The 14,685-nt window shown below is 37.3% G+C and overlaps 2 protein-coding genes across 6 annotated transcripts; both read left to right on the top strand.

Annotated features, from left to right (window-relative positions):
- Positions 1 to 50: 50 nt before the first annotated feature.
- Positions 51 to 3,886, top strand: LOC122640400 (probable galacturonosyltransferase 12). Of its 2 annotated transcripts, none has more exons than XM_043833570.1 (6): positions 51 to 476; positions 610 to 653; positions 753 to 908; positions 2,151 to 2,741; positions 2,853 to 3,155; positions 3,592 to 3,886. In XM_043833570.1, the coding sequence occupies exons 1-6, from the start codon at positions 266 to 268 to the stop codon at positions 3,874 to 3,876; spliced, it is 1,590 nt and encodes a 529-aa protein (XP_043689505.1). In that variant the 5' UTR covers positions 51 to 265; the 3' UTR covers positions 3,877 to 3,886. The 2 variants fall into 2 exon arrangements, with proteins under 2 accessions (XP_043689505.1, XP_043689504.1); XM_043833569.1 differs by having other exon boundaries at positions 52 to 476; positions 750 to 908.
- Positions 3,887 to 7,194: 3,308 nt separating this feature from the next.
- LOC122640401 (zinc finger protein CONSTANS-LIKE 12-like) lies at positions 7,195 to 13,984 on the top strand. Of its 4 annotated transcripts, XR_006329656.1 has the most exons (6): positions 7,195 to 7,765; positions 8,072 to 8,296; positions 9,820 to 10,145; positions 11,318 to 11,491; positions 13,358 to 13,796; positions 13,931 to 13,984. XR_006329656.1 is itself a non-coding variant. In XM_043833572.1 (5 exons), exons 1-4 carry the CDS (start codon positions 7,226 to 7,228, stop codon positions 11,442 to 11,444), a joined length of 1,218 nt encoding a protein of 405 aa, XP_043689507.1. In that variant the 5' UTR covers positions 7,195 to 7,225; the 3' UTR covers positions 11,445 to 11,491; positions 13,358 to 13,849. The 4 variants fall into 4 exon arrangements, 3 of the variants coding, with proteins under 3 accessions (XP_043689507.1, XP_043689508.1, XP_043689509.1); XM_043833572.1 differs by lacking the exon at positions 13,931 to 13,984 and having other exon boundaries at positions 13,358 to 13,849; XM_043833573.1 differs by lacking the exon at positions 13,931 to 13,984 and having other exon boundaries at positions 11,318 to 11,485; positions 13,358 to 13,849.
- The last annotated feature ends 701 nt before the right edge of the window (positions 13,985 to 14,685 follow it).

Consider the following 14,685-nt stretch of genomic DNA (forward strand, 5'->3'; position numbering starts at 1 on the left):
ACCTTTATTGCTCTGAAATCAAAAAAATGAGCCCAGCAAGCTTGAATTTTTTTTAGCCTAAATTTTAAGCAAGGTTAGGTAAAGGATTGCAACATCCTTCCTTTTACGGTATCTTTCTGGAATTAGTTTCTGCAATTCAATTGAGTTCTTCGACGAACATCTTCAAATGAGACAGTCAGAGACAGAGAGACAGGAAACACCCTCTCAGTGAATTTAATTTCGTTCGCAAGTGTTGTTTCTTATTCTTCCATTACTGTTTCTCAAAATGCAGCTTCATATATCGCCAAGCTTGCGCCATGTAACTGTCTTTCCTGGTAAAGGGGTTAGGGATTTTATCAAAGTGAAGGTCGGATCTAGAAGGGTTTCTTATCGAATGGTCTTCTATTCTCTTTTGTTCTTGACTTTCTTACTTCGCTTTGTGTTCGTCTTGACGACAGTAGATACTATCGATGGCGAAAACTACTGCTCCACCATAGGTAAAATTTTGTCTGCCTCTGTACTCTGTTTGCAGGTGATTCAGAGTCACTGCCAAATTTTGGTTTCCAAAAAAAATAATCTTCACTTGCAGTTCTGGCAATGACGAATGGAAATTTTGATTCACTGATGTAGGGTGCGTGGGGAAGAAAATTTGGAGAAGACGACCAGAGTCAATGGTAAAATCCCCCAAAATGCAAAATTTTGAATTCAAATATTATATTGAATGCTTAATTTGTTCGATTGTAAACATTTAAGTTTGATACTTGTTACAGAAGGTCCCGGAAGAGATATATCGAATCTTGGAAGAAAGTGGAGACGAAGAGGATATACAAGGAAGATCAGAGGCTCCACAGTCATTAGAGGAGTTCGTAGCAGAGATGAAGAGCAACAAATCTGATGTGAAGACCTTTGCGGTGAAGCTAAAGGCTATGGTGAGTACCATCTTACACTTTTGCTTAATTACCAATCTTAATGCCATGCTTAAGACAAAATAGCCGTTGGGAAGTGTACGCTAAGTTAGGTTGTTTAAACAAACCTTTCACTCTTCGAGAGGGGTGAAAAAGGGAGGATTTAATTTTGGACCAAAATTTTCTTTACCTCATGGTGATCTCCGCACCATGGAGATCATTCTCATCCTTTGAATAGCATGGGAAGCGTATTTTCTACCTATACAATAGGTTAATGGTCATTTACAATAGGAGGTGGGACTTAACATTGAGGCATCCAATGGCGGGGCTGCTCTGTGCACGTCGAGGTGGGATCAGGCACACATCCTAGGGTGCGCAAAGCATCCCTGCTAGTTGTTGGATGTCTTACTAGGTACTCACTGGATAGGATGCTCGCAGGAGAGGAGTGGCACACATGAGTGCAATCACAAGTAATTAAGGGTGTCAATCAATTCAGGTCCTTTCTTTGGTTTGGTTTGGCTCAGGATACAATATGTACAAATTTCAATCAAATAATTTTCATAATCTCAAAATCGAAACCAAACTAATTTGGTTTCTATATTTAGTTTTATTCGGTTCATACGTGATATCAGTCATTTGGTTTAAGTGAAAATACCCTGTTGAAATAAATAAAATTAGAAAGAAAATTACAACCTCATGAAGATACAGACATACAGTCTTATAATGTCAAATTTGGTATCTTTCAACTTTTTTACACAACCCAACAAAGAAATCGCTCATAGATAATTTCACATAAACAAAGACCCTTGATTTTAGGATTCTTTGATTTATACAGGTTACACTTTATTTAGTTTGGTTTTTTAATCTAAACTCGAAATCGAACCAAATGATATTTACTTTTCAAAACTAAAGTTGATTTTTTCAGTTCATTTCAGTTTCGATTTTCGATTCTAATTGTAAATTGACTCCCTTAATCATAAAGTCACCCGTCCTTCTATTAAGTACAAGAAAACTTGATTCTTTATTTTTTCTTCACAAATTAAAGAGAATCTCTTCAAGAGTGATTTGATGTTATGATTGGAATATGAATATTTAAAATACCCTTCTTAGTCCAATCGAAGATTAAATCAAAGGTTAGATCCTATGGTTGAAGATATTCTCTCTTCACCATTGGATAAGAAAAACTAGAATGAGAAAGAAACACCTGGGAATTTAGGTTGGTAACATCGGATAATTCTGAATCGTCAGATATGTTCGACCATGCAGGTGTCTCTACTAGAACAAAAGACTCGAGCAGCCAAGATCCAAGAATACTTGTACCGACACGTGGCATCGAGTAGCATACCAAAGCAGCTTCACTGCTTAGCTCTAAGGCTGGCTAACGAGCACTCCACCAATGCCGGCGCACGGCTACAGCTCCCGGCCCCAGAATGCGTACCTTACCTTGTGGACAACTCATTCTACCACTTCGTCTTCGCCTCCGACAATGTCTTGGCAGCTTCCGTCGTCGCAGCATCTCTGGTTCGCAACTCATTAACCCCCGAGAAGGTTGTGCTTCACATCATCACCGATCGTAAGACATACAATTCCATGCACGCATGGTTCTCCCTGCACCCATTGACGCCTGCCATTATTGAGGTTAAGGGTCTGCACCATTTCGATTGGTTCACCAAGGGAAAGGTTCCGGTGCTGGAGGCGATGGAGAAGGACCAGAAAGCCCGGTCACAGTTCAGAGGAGGATCGTCTGCAATTGTCGCAAATAACACCGAGAAGCCTTATATCATTGCGTCGAAGTTGCAAGCGCTTAGTCCCAAGTATACTTCGCTCATGAATCATATACGTATACATTTGCCAGAGGTAACGTAAGAAGAATTTAAGAATTTGAAAGCTCTGTTTTAGCTTTTAATTAGTGCTCGTTATGTGCTTGTATTAAGGTGTCTGTTAAAATGTCTCGCCATTTATTTGCAGCTATTTCCGAGTCTTAATAAAGTGGTCTTCCTTGACGATGATATTGTGATTCAAACTGATTTATCGCCTCTATGGGAGATTGATATGAGAGGCAAAGTGAATGGAGCAGTTCAGACATGCCGAGGTGGTGACAAGTTTGTCATGACCAAGAGATTGAAGAGTTACTTGAACTTCTCCCATCCTTTGATAGCAGAGAATTTCGATCCAAATGAATGTGCATGGGCATATGGCATGAATATCTTTGATCTAGAGGCTTGGCGGAAGACAAATATTAGTCACAACTACCATTACTGGCTTCAAAAGGTATAATTCTATCACTTTTGCCTTCCCCACTTCCTATTGTCGTTCTTGCTTCCAAAGAACTTGTTTTTTTATCCCGTTTAAGACCCAGTTGGGTAAGTGTTGTGAAAATCTCTTCAACTATAGCTTCTGATCTTGTGATTGGACTAGGGATTTAAAAATCAGATCGAGCTATTGGGCCAGCAATATGGGATAAGTTAAAAGGTTTAATTTAACGTGTTCCATTGGCTTTGAAACTTTTGACGTATTGATCCAAGTATCAACAAAAAGGACTACTTAGGACCTGTCAAGAAAGGACTACTTGCTTACGTAGAACCCTGGGCAGAGTGGGATTGAAAATTGACACCCTTAGGAGAATGGTTTATTTGTCACAGTATTTTTTTCAAATTTCTTATATTTACTGGTTTCTTACTTAGTTGTGTTCAATTTTCTCTTACAGAACTTGAAATCAGACTTGAGTCTTTGGCAACTGGGAACTTTACCCCCTGGCTTAATAGCGTTTCATGGTAATGTTCATATTATAGATCCATTTTGGCACATGTTGGGGCTTGGCTACCAAGAGAATACGAGCATTGCAGATGCTGAAAAGGCTGGTGTCATCCACTTCAATGGCAGAGCAAAGCCTTGGCTTGAGATAGCCTTTCCACAGCTCCGACCTCTTTGGACTAAATATATTGACTTCAATGATAAATTCATCAAGAAATGTCATATCAGAGCTTCCTAACTTGAAGATATATAAAGTAGGAAACACCAACGACGGTGTTGATTGAAGGAAAAGAGTTGTCGAGAGAGTTCATGGAGCTTTGACAAGTGAAAGGAAGGGGCGTACAACGGGGGGAAAGAAGGCTAAACAACAACTTTTGTAGAATTTTCGACTCTTGGTTTTCTCTCATTTCTGTCTAAATGAAATGTTGTTCAAGTTTTCACGATATTAGATTTTTCAAAACCTATATACGGCTGGCCAATCAAACATTTGAATTAAAATTTTATGGGAAAAGTTTTCCTTCTCGAACCCTATAGGGTTTTAGTATGTTTTTCAAAATACCTTTCCATACCTGCCCTTGAGCATCTGAAACCCCATAGTGAATACATTCCCATCCATCTCACCTGCCTCTTGTCATCTTGAATAGAAATGCAAATTTTCTGGAACGATATTGACTCGTTCTTCGCTCACGAAAATCTTTCTTGACTCATAAATTTTAAGTATGAGTAGGGGGACCATAGGATCTATCAGTATAGAGAACTGATCTCTCCCTTAAAATGTAGGGACAAGAATGAGAGGCGAATGTGCTGGTGGCCCACATCACCCAATTGTGAGGGGTCATCAAAATGGTGAGGATTCTAGCACCCTCGAGTGCCTTAACCATGGTTTTAAATATCGGTCGGGAAAAATGTATTCTTACTAAGAACCATTCCATCAATATAGGCATGGTTTTATGAATCAGAATTGGATCAGCCAGCCGTATTCATATTGGCTGATACCGATATCTAGCTAACCAATACCGGATCAGTGATACAGTATAGAGAGGGTAAAATAGTAAAAAATAATACAATATCGATATCTTTAAGGGCAAAATCGTTAGATACGGGTCAATAGGTATTAGATACTGTCTTAGTTTCAGAATTTTCACATACCCATTTTGATACTATACAAGGCCGATATATACCGAATCAATGATATGGTACGGACAGAGGTTAAAATAGTAAAAAATGGTTTGGTATCGATATCTGTGAGGGCAAAACCGTTCAATGCGGATCAATAGGTATTAGTTATGGTATCCAATTTCAAAACCGGCCGATACCCATTCCGATACCGTGAACTAAAACCCTAGATACGAGTCTGATATCAATACCTACTCGATATCAGATTGATGATACAGTACAAACAAAAGTGTAAAATAGAAAAAAATGGTATGGTATCGATATCTTTGAGGGAAAAACCGTCCAATATGGACCAATAGGTAACGAATGCGGCGTCAATTTAGAACTGGTCGTTACCAATATTCAAACCATACTGTTAACACTTCAAACGATGCCGTTAACACTTCCTTTAAGCAATCTTATTAACTTTGATGTCTTAAGCAAACTTATCAACTTTTTTTTTTTTAATTTTATTTTGGCCGAAGAGGAAATTATGCATTAGAAATATGGCAAGGATCAAGATCAAGAACATCCCAAAGAAAGTAGGGGGCATACTCACCCATTTACAAAGTGATGAATCGTTCAAGGATGATCCAAAAGTAGCTAAGAGACGTGCAAAAGAATTTGCATATCTCAGAACATGTATAACAATAACATAATAAAAATTAGAAAGTAAGCTCTAAATATCATGAACGAGAGGTAAAATTTCTCATGGGGGATTAGAGAGAGACCTAGTGTTTTGAATTAATTGCACAATCAGATTTAACCATAATGTCATGAATCTCTAACTCCAAAACAAGCAACAAATCTAGTCTCATAGCTGTACATAAATAGAAAATGACAAATCTTGGAATATCCTTGAGAGTAACACCTCCCAAAGCAGTAAGTAACTCCTTTGATGAAAGCACCATTAGAATTTAATCTTGTATAGGAGCAGTCCAGTGAGTTTCTTGTGATGGATTGATGATGGAGGCAAATTTGTCAATGAGGCGTTCACCAAGTCCTGGACCAATCTATTGGCCAAAAGTAATGTTGTTTTTCCCCCCAGGTTAGTAGAAGTATTATTTAAATCTTTTCTATTTCTTATGTGTCATATTTCCTAAGAGAAAATGATATAAACTTGGGTTAGCTTTCTACAATCTCTCTTATAGTAACCTCAAACCTCAAACCTCCAACCTCAAACCATGACTTTACATACTCTGCAAAGCTAAAATAGGACACTAAAGGCCGAAGGTAGAAAGGAAATTCAAACACGACTAACTTAGCATGATTTCATGATAAGAGGGCGTGCACAATATTTCTAATGGTTGACTTAGTCAAGGTACCACTATCAATAATTTTCCTGATGCCGTTAACAAGAACATCCTTTCTAGCCATGACACTCCTCCACCCAGACGAAGCATTATTTGGAACTTGAACATGCAAAATTGAGGAATTGGGAAAGTAACGAGCGTTCATGCATTTGCCCCATAATGAAAAAAGATTAACCAATAATCTCTAATTAAAATAACAAAAGTCTGAAACCTAACCCACATTCACTCTTAATATCCAAGTAACCCAACAGATTTTTTTTCACATCTTTAACTTGATCCCTCTAAAATTGCCTCTGGATACGGTTAATCTCATTTGTGATATTTTTAGGTAAGAGAAAACAAAACATCAATAGGCAATCTTAGCAACTTTGATGTCCACCTTTTTAGATTTTTCATAAAAACCTATCAGAATATAACACGTGGCAAATTCAAGATGCCAAAGACCCGTTCCAGTCGCTCCCTATAGCATATATGTCCTAAGTGTGCAATGCGGGTAAGAAGAAAATTATCATTATCTCCTTAATACTAATTTCACGCCGTTAAGGTTGGTATTTTGAGACACGTGTATAAATTCAAAACCAAGAGAAAAAAGATAGTGGGCCACCCCCAACGGATCTATTTCGAGATAGAGAAGTAAGAGTTGAGGTACTAGGGACAGTGGGGAGCGAGTAAAACGGCGTGACCGTCTACGTGGCTTTTTCCATAGATGTCATTTTTCCACGTAAGCATCCAGTTTCTTTTTGTATTTACTTAAAAACTAATAATCAAGTAATTAACTTTAATTAGGGAGCTTTCTCTCTCTCGCTCGACTGTGACACCATAGCAGTGCTCGTAGGGATTGATTTTTTTTTCTTCTTTCAGGAGATTTTCAATCTTTACTCTATCTGAAACCGATAGAAGTTGTGTGTTTTTGTTATTTTTCACTATTTCCAATGCTATATGATGGCTAGGGTTTCTCATCTATCTCACAATTTTGAGCTCGGATTCTTTTGGATTTTTTCGATAATGTGGTTTGTGAGATTAAGATTATTATAGATATTGGAGAGGTTGTTGTGATTAGCGATTAGAAAACTGGTTTGAACATTAAATTTGTGAAGTTAGATTAGTTTCAGGGAAGAAATGAAACCTTTATGTGATTTCTGTGGAGCTGCGAGGGCTGTGGTATACTGCACATCAGATTCTGCTCATCTTTGTTTGAGTTGTGATGGATATGTACATTCAGCTAATGCACTATCACAGAGGCACCTTCGTTCACTTATTTGCGACAATTGCGATTTAAAGCCTGCAGTTGTTCGGTGCATTGAAGATAAACTGTCTTTGTGTGAGAACTGCAGCGCTAATGGGAATTGCTGCTTGGATCTTGGACATCATCGGCAGACACTAAGTTATTACTCAGGATGTCCTACTCTTACAGAGCTTTCCAAAGAAGTAAATACTAGATGGGGACAACAAGGGATGATGCCAATGAGCAACTGTTGGGAAACTGGACAACAAGAACAACATAGCTTGATGGTAGCCACCAAACTGAATGAGTTGGAGCATTGTGTTTCCTCAGAACCTTGGACGGATCCATCTTCAGTGGTTCCTCCTAATGTGAATTCGGTATCTTGCAGTGTAGATAAACCACCATCATACCCTGAGAACCCAAACTTGTCAAAGGTGATTTCTTTGATTTGCTCCTTATATTTGTTCTCAACTTTCTAAAAACAAGTAATCTTCTTAAAATGGCCATTTTGCTTGAACCCATTCCCTTGTTATATGACTTGTGTATATGCACACAGGCGGGCACACAAGCACACGCAAAGGTGGAAAAAAGAAATGTTCAAAAACCTTAATGGATGGCAGTGTTGTTTGATAAGGGTCAAAATATGAATCATTTTCTTACAATTATGGATCTACCCTGTCGTTTTCATTGATTTATTTGATTTGATTCTTGTGTGATTCTATTTATTAGATGTGTAACAGGGTTGTTCTCCATTGAAGGATGTTGGAGTTTGTGATGGTGGCGATCTCTGTGATGGTTTCAACATGGATGATATTGGGTTAAATTTTGAGAACAGCGATGAGATTTTTGGCTGCTCACAAAGTCAGTCCAATATTGTTCTTGATGACGTGCCTATTGATTGCTTATTTATGGACAAGAACTTCTCAGTTGCAGATTCTAATGCTCCCAATGAGAATGCAATAGAGGTTCCTTTCTGAATTTCAATCCATTTATAGCTTATTCTTTTTGTTTATTCACTTTAAATGATTTCAATCATTTTTTCCTTTCGGTTGTTCCTTCAACATTGTCCCTCTCTCATCATGAATTTGTTGCATACCTTTTTCTTTAAACCCTGGAACTCCGTGCCTCGAGCAGCGGTTAGCAATTTTATTAAATCAGAAAGAAATAAACAAAGGGGGGGGGGGATGTCCCTCCTCACCCCTAAACCCAAACAAAATAGAGACTCACTTAAGCAATCAAACCCATAGAAAGACTAATGCACACACATGGCTCCTCAGCCAAGCTTATATTCCAAATCATGTTCCTAACAGAGGTAGGCAAATCCTCAAAAGAAAAGGAAAAGACCTCCAAGACCCAGAGCATCAACTTTCTGGTACATCTTCTTCTGGATATTATTTAAATTAAATCTTACAAGTACCAATCCATGTTTTCGCACTGCTCTATCTCCTATTTTTCACACCATTTAGGTTTTGTGCTCCTTCATTAATCATTATTCATATCGTTAAAAAGTGCACTTAACATCCAGTGCTGTAGTTTGTTTTATGCTTTTACAGTATCCGTCTCGCTTGGCTTCTATTACTTTTTTGGTGAATTGACTCTTGTCTTGTGAATGGCACACTTTTGTGACAATTGTTTGAGAATTAAATTTTCACTTCTTGAAGATTTTATGGGTTTGTAGAATACAGCCTACAATATCAAAGCTCCTATGATCTGTGGGATGGAACTTGACCTTAACATATTAGGATTTTAAATCCAGTACTCTACTGATTGAATTTAGTTTTCCAATACTCTGATTTGAGATGAATGGGATTACAAAGCTTCCATTGGATTAGGCTTAGACTTACTGCTTCCATAACTTTAAGCAGTTACAGTAATTAACACATAATGTTGTGCATATTGCCCAAAAATTCAGTCTAGAGTCTCTTCTTTGTCATCACACTATCTACTACAACGTTCCAAGTTAGTCCTGCAGTATTCTGAAATGTGAGATTGGGCATAAAATTGTGTAGACATTATGTTTAGACTTGGTGATACATGTACACTGGGCACAGAATGCATTAGACTACGTCATATGTCCCAGGTTGCTTGCAGTGTTAAGTTTCCAGAAGGTGCTCCCTAATCATTCTGCAATCTAGAAGTCTTACTAAATCATAAAAAGATCCCTTAAGAGCATGATCCTTTGCGCGAAATGCAACCTAAATCTTGATTTTGGGTTTCAGTAGTCTCAAACACTCATCGGATTAGATACAGCTTCATCTTGCTGAAAATGCCTACTCAACTCAATTTAGTTGCATCCATTTGAGTCATGCTGTCTCTGCTTTAATTGTTATGTGTGTATTCTTTGATGGATACTAGTTTACCTTCTCTGTTATCTCTTGTTCATAGCTTCCATGATTCACAATTTAAGAGTTTAAAATCCTCTATGGTTATGTAGGACTGGATTTCATACACATATACAGCTGACAGTCCCTTCCCTGTCATTCCTCAGGCATCATCATCAGGGCAACATGACTGCTTGGCTCTTCATTCTTCTTGTGCTGCTGGGTCTGCTCCTGGAGCAGATCAGGTACTTCTAAATCCTGGTTGCAACAGAAACATCAGGCTAAATTTTCCTACTGGACAAGTCCATTCAGGCATGCCACTTTCATTCTCCAACCTGATCGGAGAAAGTAGTATTGCTGATTATCAAGACTCTGGAGTATCATCAGTTTTTCTAACAAATGAATCACCTTGGGATTCAAATTTGGAAACTAGTTGCCCCCAGGCAAGGGACAAAGCAAAGCTCAGATACAATGAAAAGAAGAAAACACGAATGTATGTGGTTCACTTCTTTAATATTGAACAGAATAAATTTTAGATTTATTGATATACTAGTTTGAGCTTCATGCTTTCTGTTATATAACACAAACCAACATGGATCACTAAAAAACTTTAAAATGGCTTTTTAATTAAATCATGATCAAACAACTGTGGTTTCTGAAAGAGTTGAGTTTGTATCTTGTAGATCAGAATTCAGAGAGAAGTTAAATTATGAAGCCAATATTTTTTACTACAATGTTTGAATGTCTCTTTTCCATCCCTCCTCCCACCCCCAATTTCCTCCGCTTTAAATTAGTCATAGTAAAGAAGGAAAAGAAAAATTTTCAGTTTTTTAATGTCCATTACTAAAATTTTCTCCCCTCTGTCACAACAGAAGCAACCGGTAATAAAGAAATGGTTAGGATTTGCTTGAAAGTGGTCTGTTTGTAAAAAATCTGGTTATTTCTGACATACTTATGGATGTTGTTGCCATGTTGAGTTTTTTTAAGGGGCCGATGTCTTGGTTATACACTGCAATATGAACTGCAACTTCTTGTCTTCTTGCAATATTCAAGTACTGCTTGACTTGGAAACCTGTACTATTTGCCTTATTTGTATGTGGAAAATTAAACTTTGATTTTATTCAGAAACAAATATATATGTATATATATATATATATATTTGATGTATGTGTTAGTATGTTCTTTGTGTTCCACTTTTCCCCTACGAGAAACAGTCAAGTCCTAATCTATGTTGATTACAAGCATATTGTTGGAATTATCTCACTTTTGAAAACTCTAGGACATTGGATGCCTTCATATACCAGTTTGGCCTCTCCACCTAATAGCTTAAGTTGTTATGTTGGACGCTTCAACATGGCATCAGAGCCATCAAGCCCACTATGTTAGTAAAAGATTTTTGTAAGGTTACCCTAAGGAGGGGCCACATATGCCACATGTATTGCAGCCCAAAAGAGGGCAACACCTGAGGGGGAGTGTTGGCAATTATCTCACATTAAAAAACTCTAAGACCGTGGATGCCTTCATATAGTGGTTGGGCCTCTCCTCATATTAGCGTAAGCTTTTTGGGTGGATACTTCAACACTTATATTAAGTTCTTTCATTTTAAAATTCTTGCGTTGTTTATGGCTTTAGTCTCCTAACAGATTTTACATGTTTGATCCATAGGTTTGGGAAACAAATAAGATATGCTTCTCGTAAAGCCAGAGCAGATACCAGAAAGCGCGTGAAAGGTAGATTTGTGAAGGCTGGTGAAGATTATGACTATGATCCTCTTGTAGAAAGAAATGACTAATATTTCTGGTTCTCTTCCTCTGCAATATGCAAAGCTTGTTGGTTAAGGTATCAATCATGCAACCTGCAAGAAGTTTGAAACGGTCATTTTCTGTATAGCATGACCTGCTCAGAACTTCCTCCTCTCTCATTTAAAAGTATAGCATCGGGAAATATAAATGAAAGTGAAAATGAAAAAAAAAGGACAGGAAAATAAAAATGGTTTCTCTATGTGATAATCTGTATTAGCTTAAGTTTGGTAGAAGGAATTCAATAATTCCATCTTTCCAAATGGATGAGGCTTTCACCAGACTATTTTATTTTCTATTTTCTTTTCCCGTTTCTCGCTGGAAGTTGCTTCAGATGTTATCATTTTGCTGAGTGTAGAGTTTGCAATGTTTTTTTGTTCCCTACCCTGATGCTCCCAATGTCAATGTTTCTCCAAGTTGCTAGGGCAGGAGAAATTTTTGGACTCATTCCTTGTGAAACTTTCAGAAATGTGGTCAATTATACACGCTGACCCTCCTGTAAGTAATAAAATAATGATTCATTCTTTGCAGGGTGGTTAGAGGGTGAGATTTATTTGCAGTCTGTACAAAATTCATAGCTTTCTAGATTCTCACTAAATTTCTGTATCTACTTGAGCTGCCATTTCATTGTTAGTTCTCTTAACTTGGAACCCATACTAGCAACAAATGACTTAAAGTTCGTTATGCTGCTTTCCTGTATCTGAGAGTAATTTGCATTACCTTTTATCTATTAATTCAACCATACATTTCTACGTTACAAATGCTCATCCTTTCTCTAATGTGTAGGGTTTGAAAGTCCATTTGTGAATCTCAGCAATCCAGCAGTGATATCTGAAGAGGAAATTCTCTAATTTATTTTTTATTGTTTTAAACACAATGAGACATGCTATCCCTATTATTAAAGAATAGTAAAGTCGAAACTTCCAATTTTGCAACAATTGTGGAGTTTTGGTAGATAGGAGAGTATAGGTGCTGATAGAGTGCCGTAATGAAATTTGACCTAAATTATCCTCCATTCTTAGTCCTCCTCAACTTGTTCCATAAAAGTTGCAATGGAGGACTTGTCAATAGAGCAAGAAAAGGTCTTACTCTTCAGTTATCATAAGCTTTAGTCAAAGAATTCGCAAACTGATAAGATGAAAAACTGGAGGGATACAAACCACTGTAGATTAAAGAGTGTACCAACCAAAGAAGTAAGCTTTGTCAGTATATCGTCTTAAATATTACGTGATAGTGTTTCTATGTTCCTATTCACAAGAATAATTTTTTCCATTTCAAAGTTTCATGGTAAGGAAACACTCCTTTTACCTATATTTTTAATAATAAATTCCATTTCTACCAATATCAAAACAACAAAGAAAGGATTTCTTTGGGGCAGGGGTTCACAATATTGGATCAAGTAATTCATCTTCTGAAGAGAATTTTCATGAAAATAACCGTGCCAACTGGAATTATAAAAGTTCCTTTCTCAAGGGGACCAATAAGGGATAACTAAGGAAGAGGTTTTAGTGAAAGATGGATGAATCACTATGCCCCAGGCAGAGAGACGGAAAACATAATGGGAAGTGGCTTTTTTGTACAACTCTGTCTGGTTGCAAGTAGAAAGAAGGGAAGGGAAGTGAAATCAGTTTTGAAAAGAAAACGGAAAGTTCTGTAATCATGATTGTGTAACCTACCCAAAACTCTTACCATATTTGGTAATCATACTTTTCAGATGTAATCTTTATTTTACTTTTCAAATAAAAGAGATTTGGTTGCAAAGTAATGTAAAATTTAATAACCAAATTTGGAATGTTTTGGAGTTAGTTACACAATCATTTGAGGTCTTGATTGGTTGATTGCAAAAATTTCCACTTGAATATTGATATGGTTTGACTTCCCTTACCTTTATTTCCCTTGCAACCAGACGGAGCCTACAGGTGTGGGACTGGTGTTGTTGGTTATGCGAGCCTGCTGGGTTTTTCCTAACTCCCTCTTGGAAATGACAGTAGACTTGGATGGGTGTTGATGGGAGGCGAGGGCTACTGTTGTGTAAAAACTAATTCCGTTTTGCAATCTGCTGGAGCATTGGGGGGGAGAGAAATTCGTGCACTTTTGAAGCAAAAAGAAGAGGAAGCATGTTTGTGGCTATAATTCAATGAGATTGATGTCTAGCTGGTGTTCAATAATTTTGGATTTTTGGTAGTTTAATACTTTCAGATTTTGGGAAGAGTGGGGTAATTATGTAAATGGGTGGGTTCATTTTCTGGTTTAGCCTTTGCAGTCTACATGTAAAGGGGTGAGATAGTTTTTTGTGGAATGTCCTTTGTGGATTGATCCTTTTGTACAGCATCCTGTGTGTACAGGTTTCTCTTTTTGAAAATATTATTAATACAGAGTACCATTCATTTTCTGGTTTAGCCTTTTCGGTGCACATGTAAAGGGGTGAGATGGTTTTTTTGGTGGATTGATCCTTTTGTACAGCATCCTGTGTCTACAGGTTTCTCTTTTTGAAAATATTATTAATACAGATGCTGATACTCTTAAATTTTCAGAGAGAGAGAGAGAGAGAGAGAACACATTGACATTCTCTTAAATAATAATAATTTTATTTTTATGTTAGTAATAGTAACAATAACAACAATAATTATAGATGCTGGACTTGTCTAGAAAATGAAAAATTGCAGCTCATTGTTTCATAAACCTCATCTTTGAAAATTCATTGTCTCCATCTGGTTCTTGTCAAATATGCTTATATAACCTCTATTAACTCGTCACAAATTTAACTGGTGGAAATTAAATACTTGATTTCAGAAAATTTTCTAGAAGACTCTTTTAGTGCAAGTGCAGCTTTTGACATTTCAATTGATGTTTTATTGCTAGTGCAGTTTTAAAAACATTCTTACGTTTCTCCTAATGCAGAGGAGCAACTAGTTTAATTTTCGTATCCTGTTAATTTTACATATACTGCTCATATATGTCAAGAGATTCTCTTAGCTGATCACCTGTTAATTTTATACATTATTGTTGTGATTTGGGGCATGATGACTTGTCAATTGACAGAGGCCTAGGCTTTATTTATAATAGAATAGAATAGGTACAAGTACAGGACAATTCTACCCTTATACCCATGCATAGATATCTGATTACCCAAAAAACGGCCTGCCAATGACTGCAGGACACGTGGCATGGGCCCCACTACATAAGGCCACAGCATGAGAAGGCGACGGGTGGAGGCAACAGAGGACCCACAAT

Source organism: Telopea speciosissima, chromosome 9 (assembly GCF_018873765.1).
Source record: "Telopea speciosissima isolate NSW1024214 ecotype Mountain lineage chromosome 9, Tspe_v1, whole genome shotgun sequence".
Taxonomy (NCBI): Eukaryota; Viridiplantae; Streptophyta; class Magnoliopsida; order Proteales; family Proteaceae; genus Telopea; species Telopea speciosissima.

Coding starts and splice junctions, on each gene's coding strand:
- LOC122640400 (XM_043833569.1), top strand. CDS start 266: ATGCAGCTTCATATATCGCCAAGCTTGCGCCATGTAACTGTCTTTCCT. Junction 477..609: donor AAACTACTGCTCCACCATAG/GTAAAATTTTGT, acceptor TCACTGATGTAG/GGTGCGTGGGGAAGAAAATT. Junction 3,156..3,591: donor ACCATTACTGGCTTCAAAAG/GTATAATTCTAT, acceptor TTTCTCTTACAG/AACTTGAAATCAGACTTGAG.
- LOC122640401 (XM_043833572.1), top strand. CDS start 7,226: ATGAAACCTTTATGTGATTTCTGTGGAGCTGCGAGGGCTGTGGTATAC. Junction 7,766..8,071: donor AGAACCCAAACTTGTCAAAG/GTGATTTCTTTG, acceptor GATGTGTAACAG/GGTTGTTCTCCATTGAAGGA. Junction 8,297..9,819: donor CCAATGAGAATGCAATAGAG/GTTCCTTTCTGA, acceptor GTCATTCCTCAG/GCATCATCATCAGGGCAACA.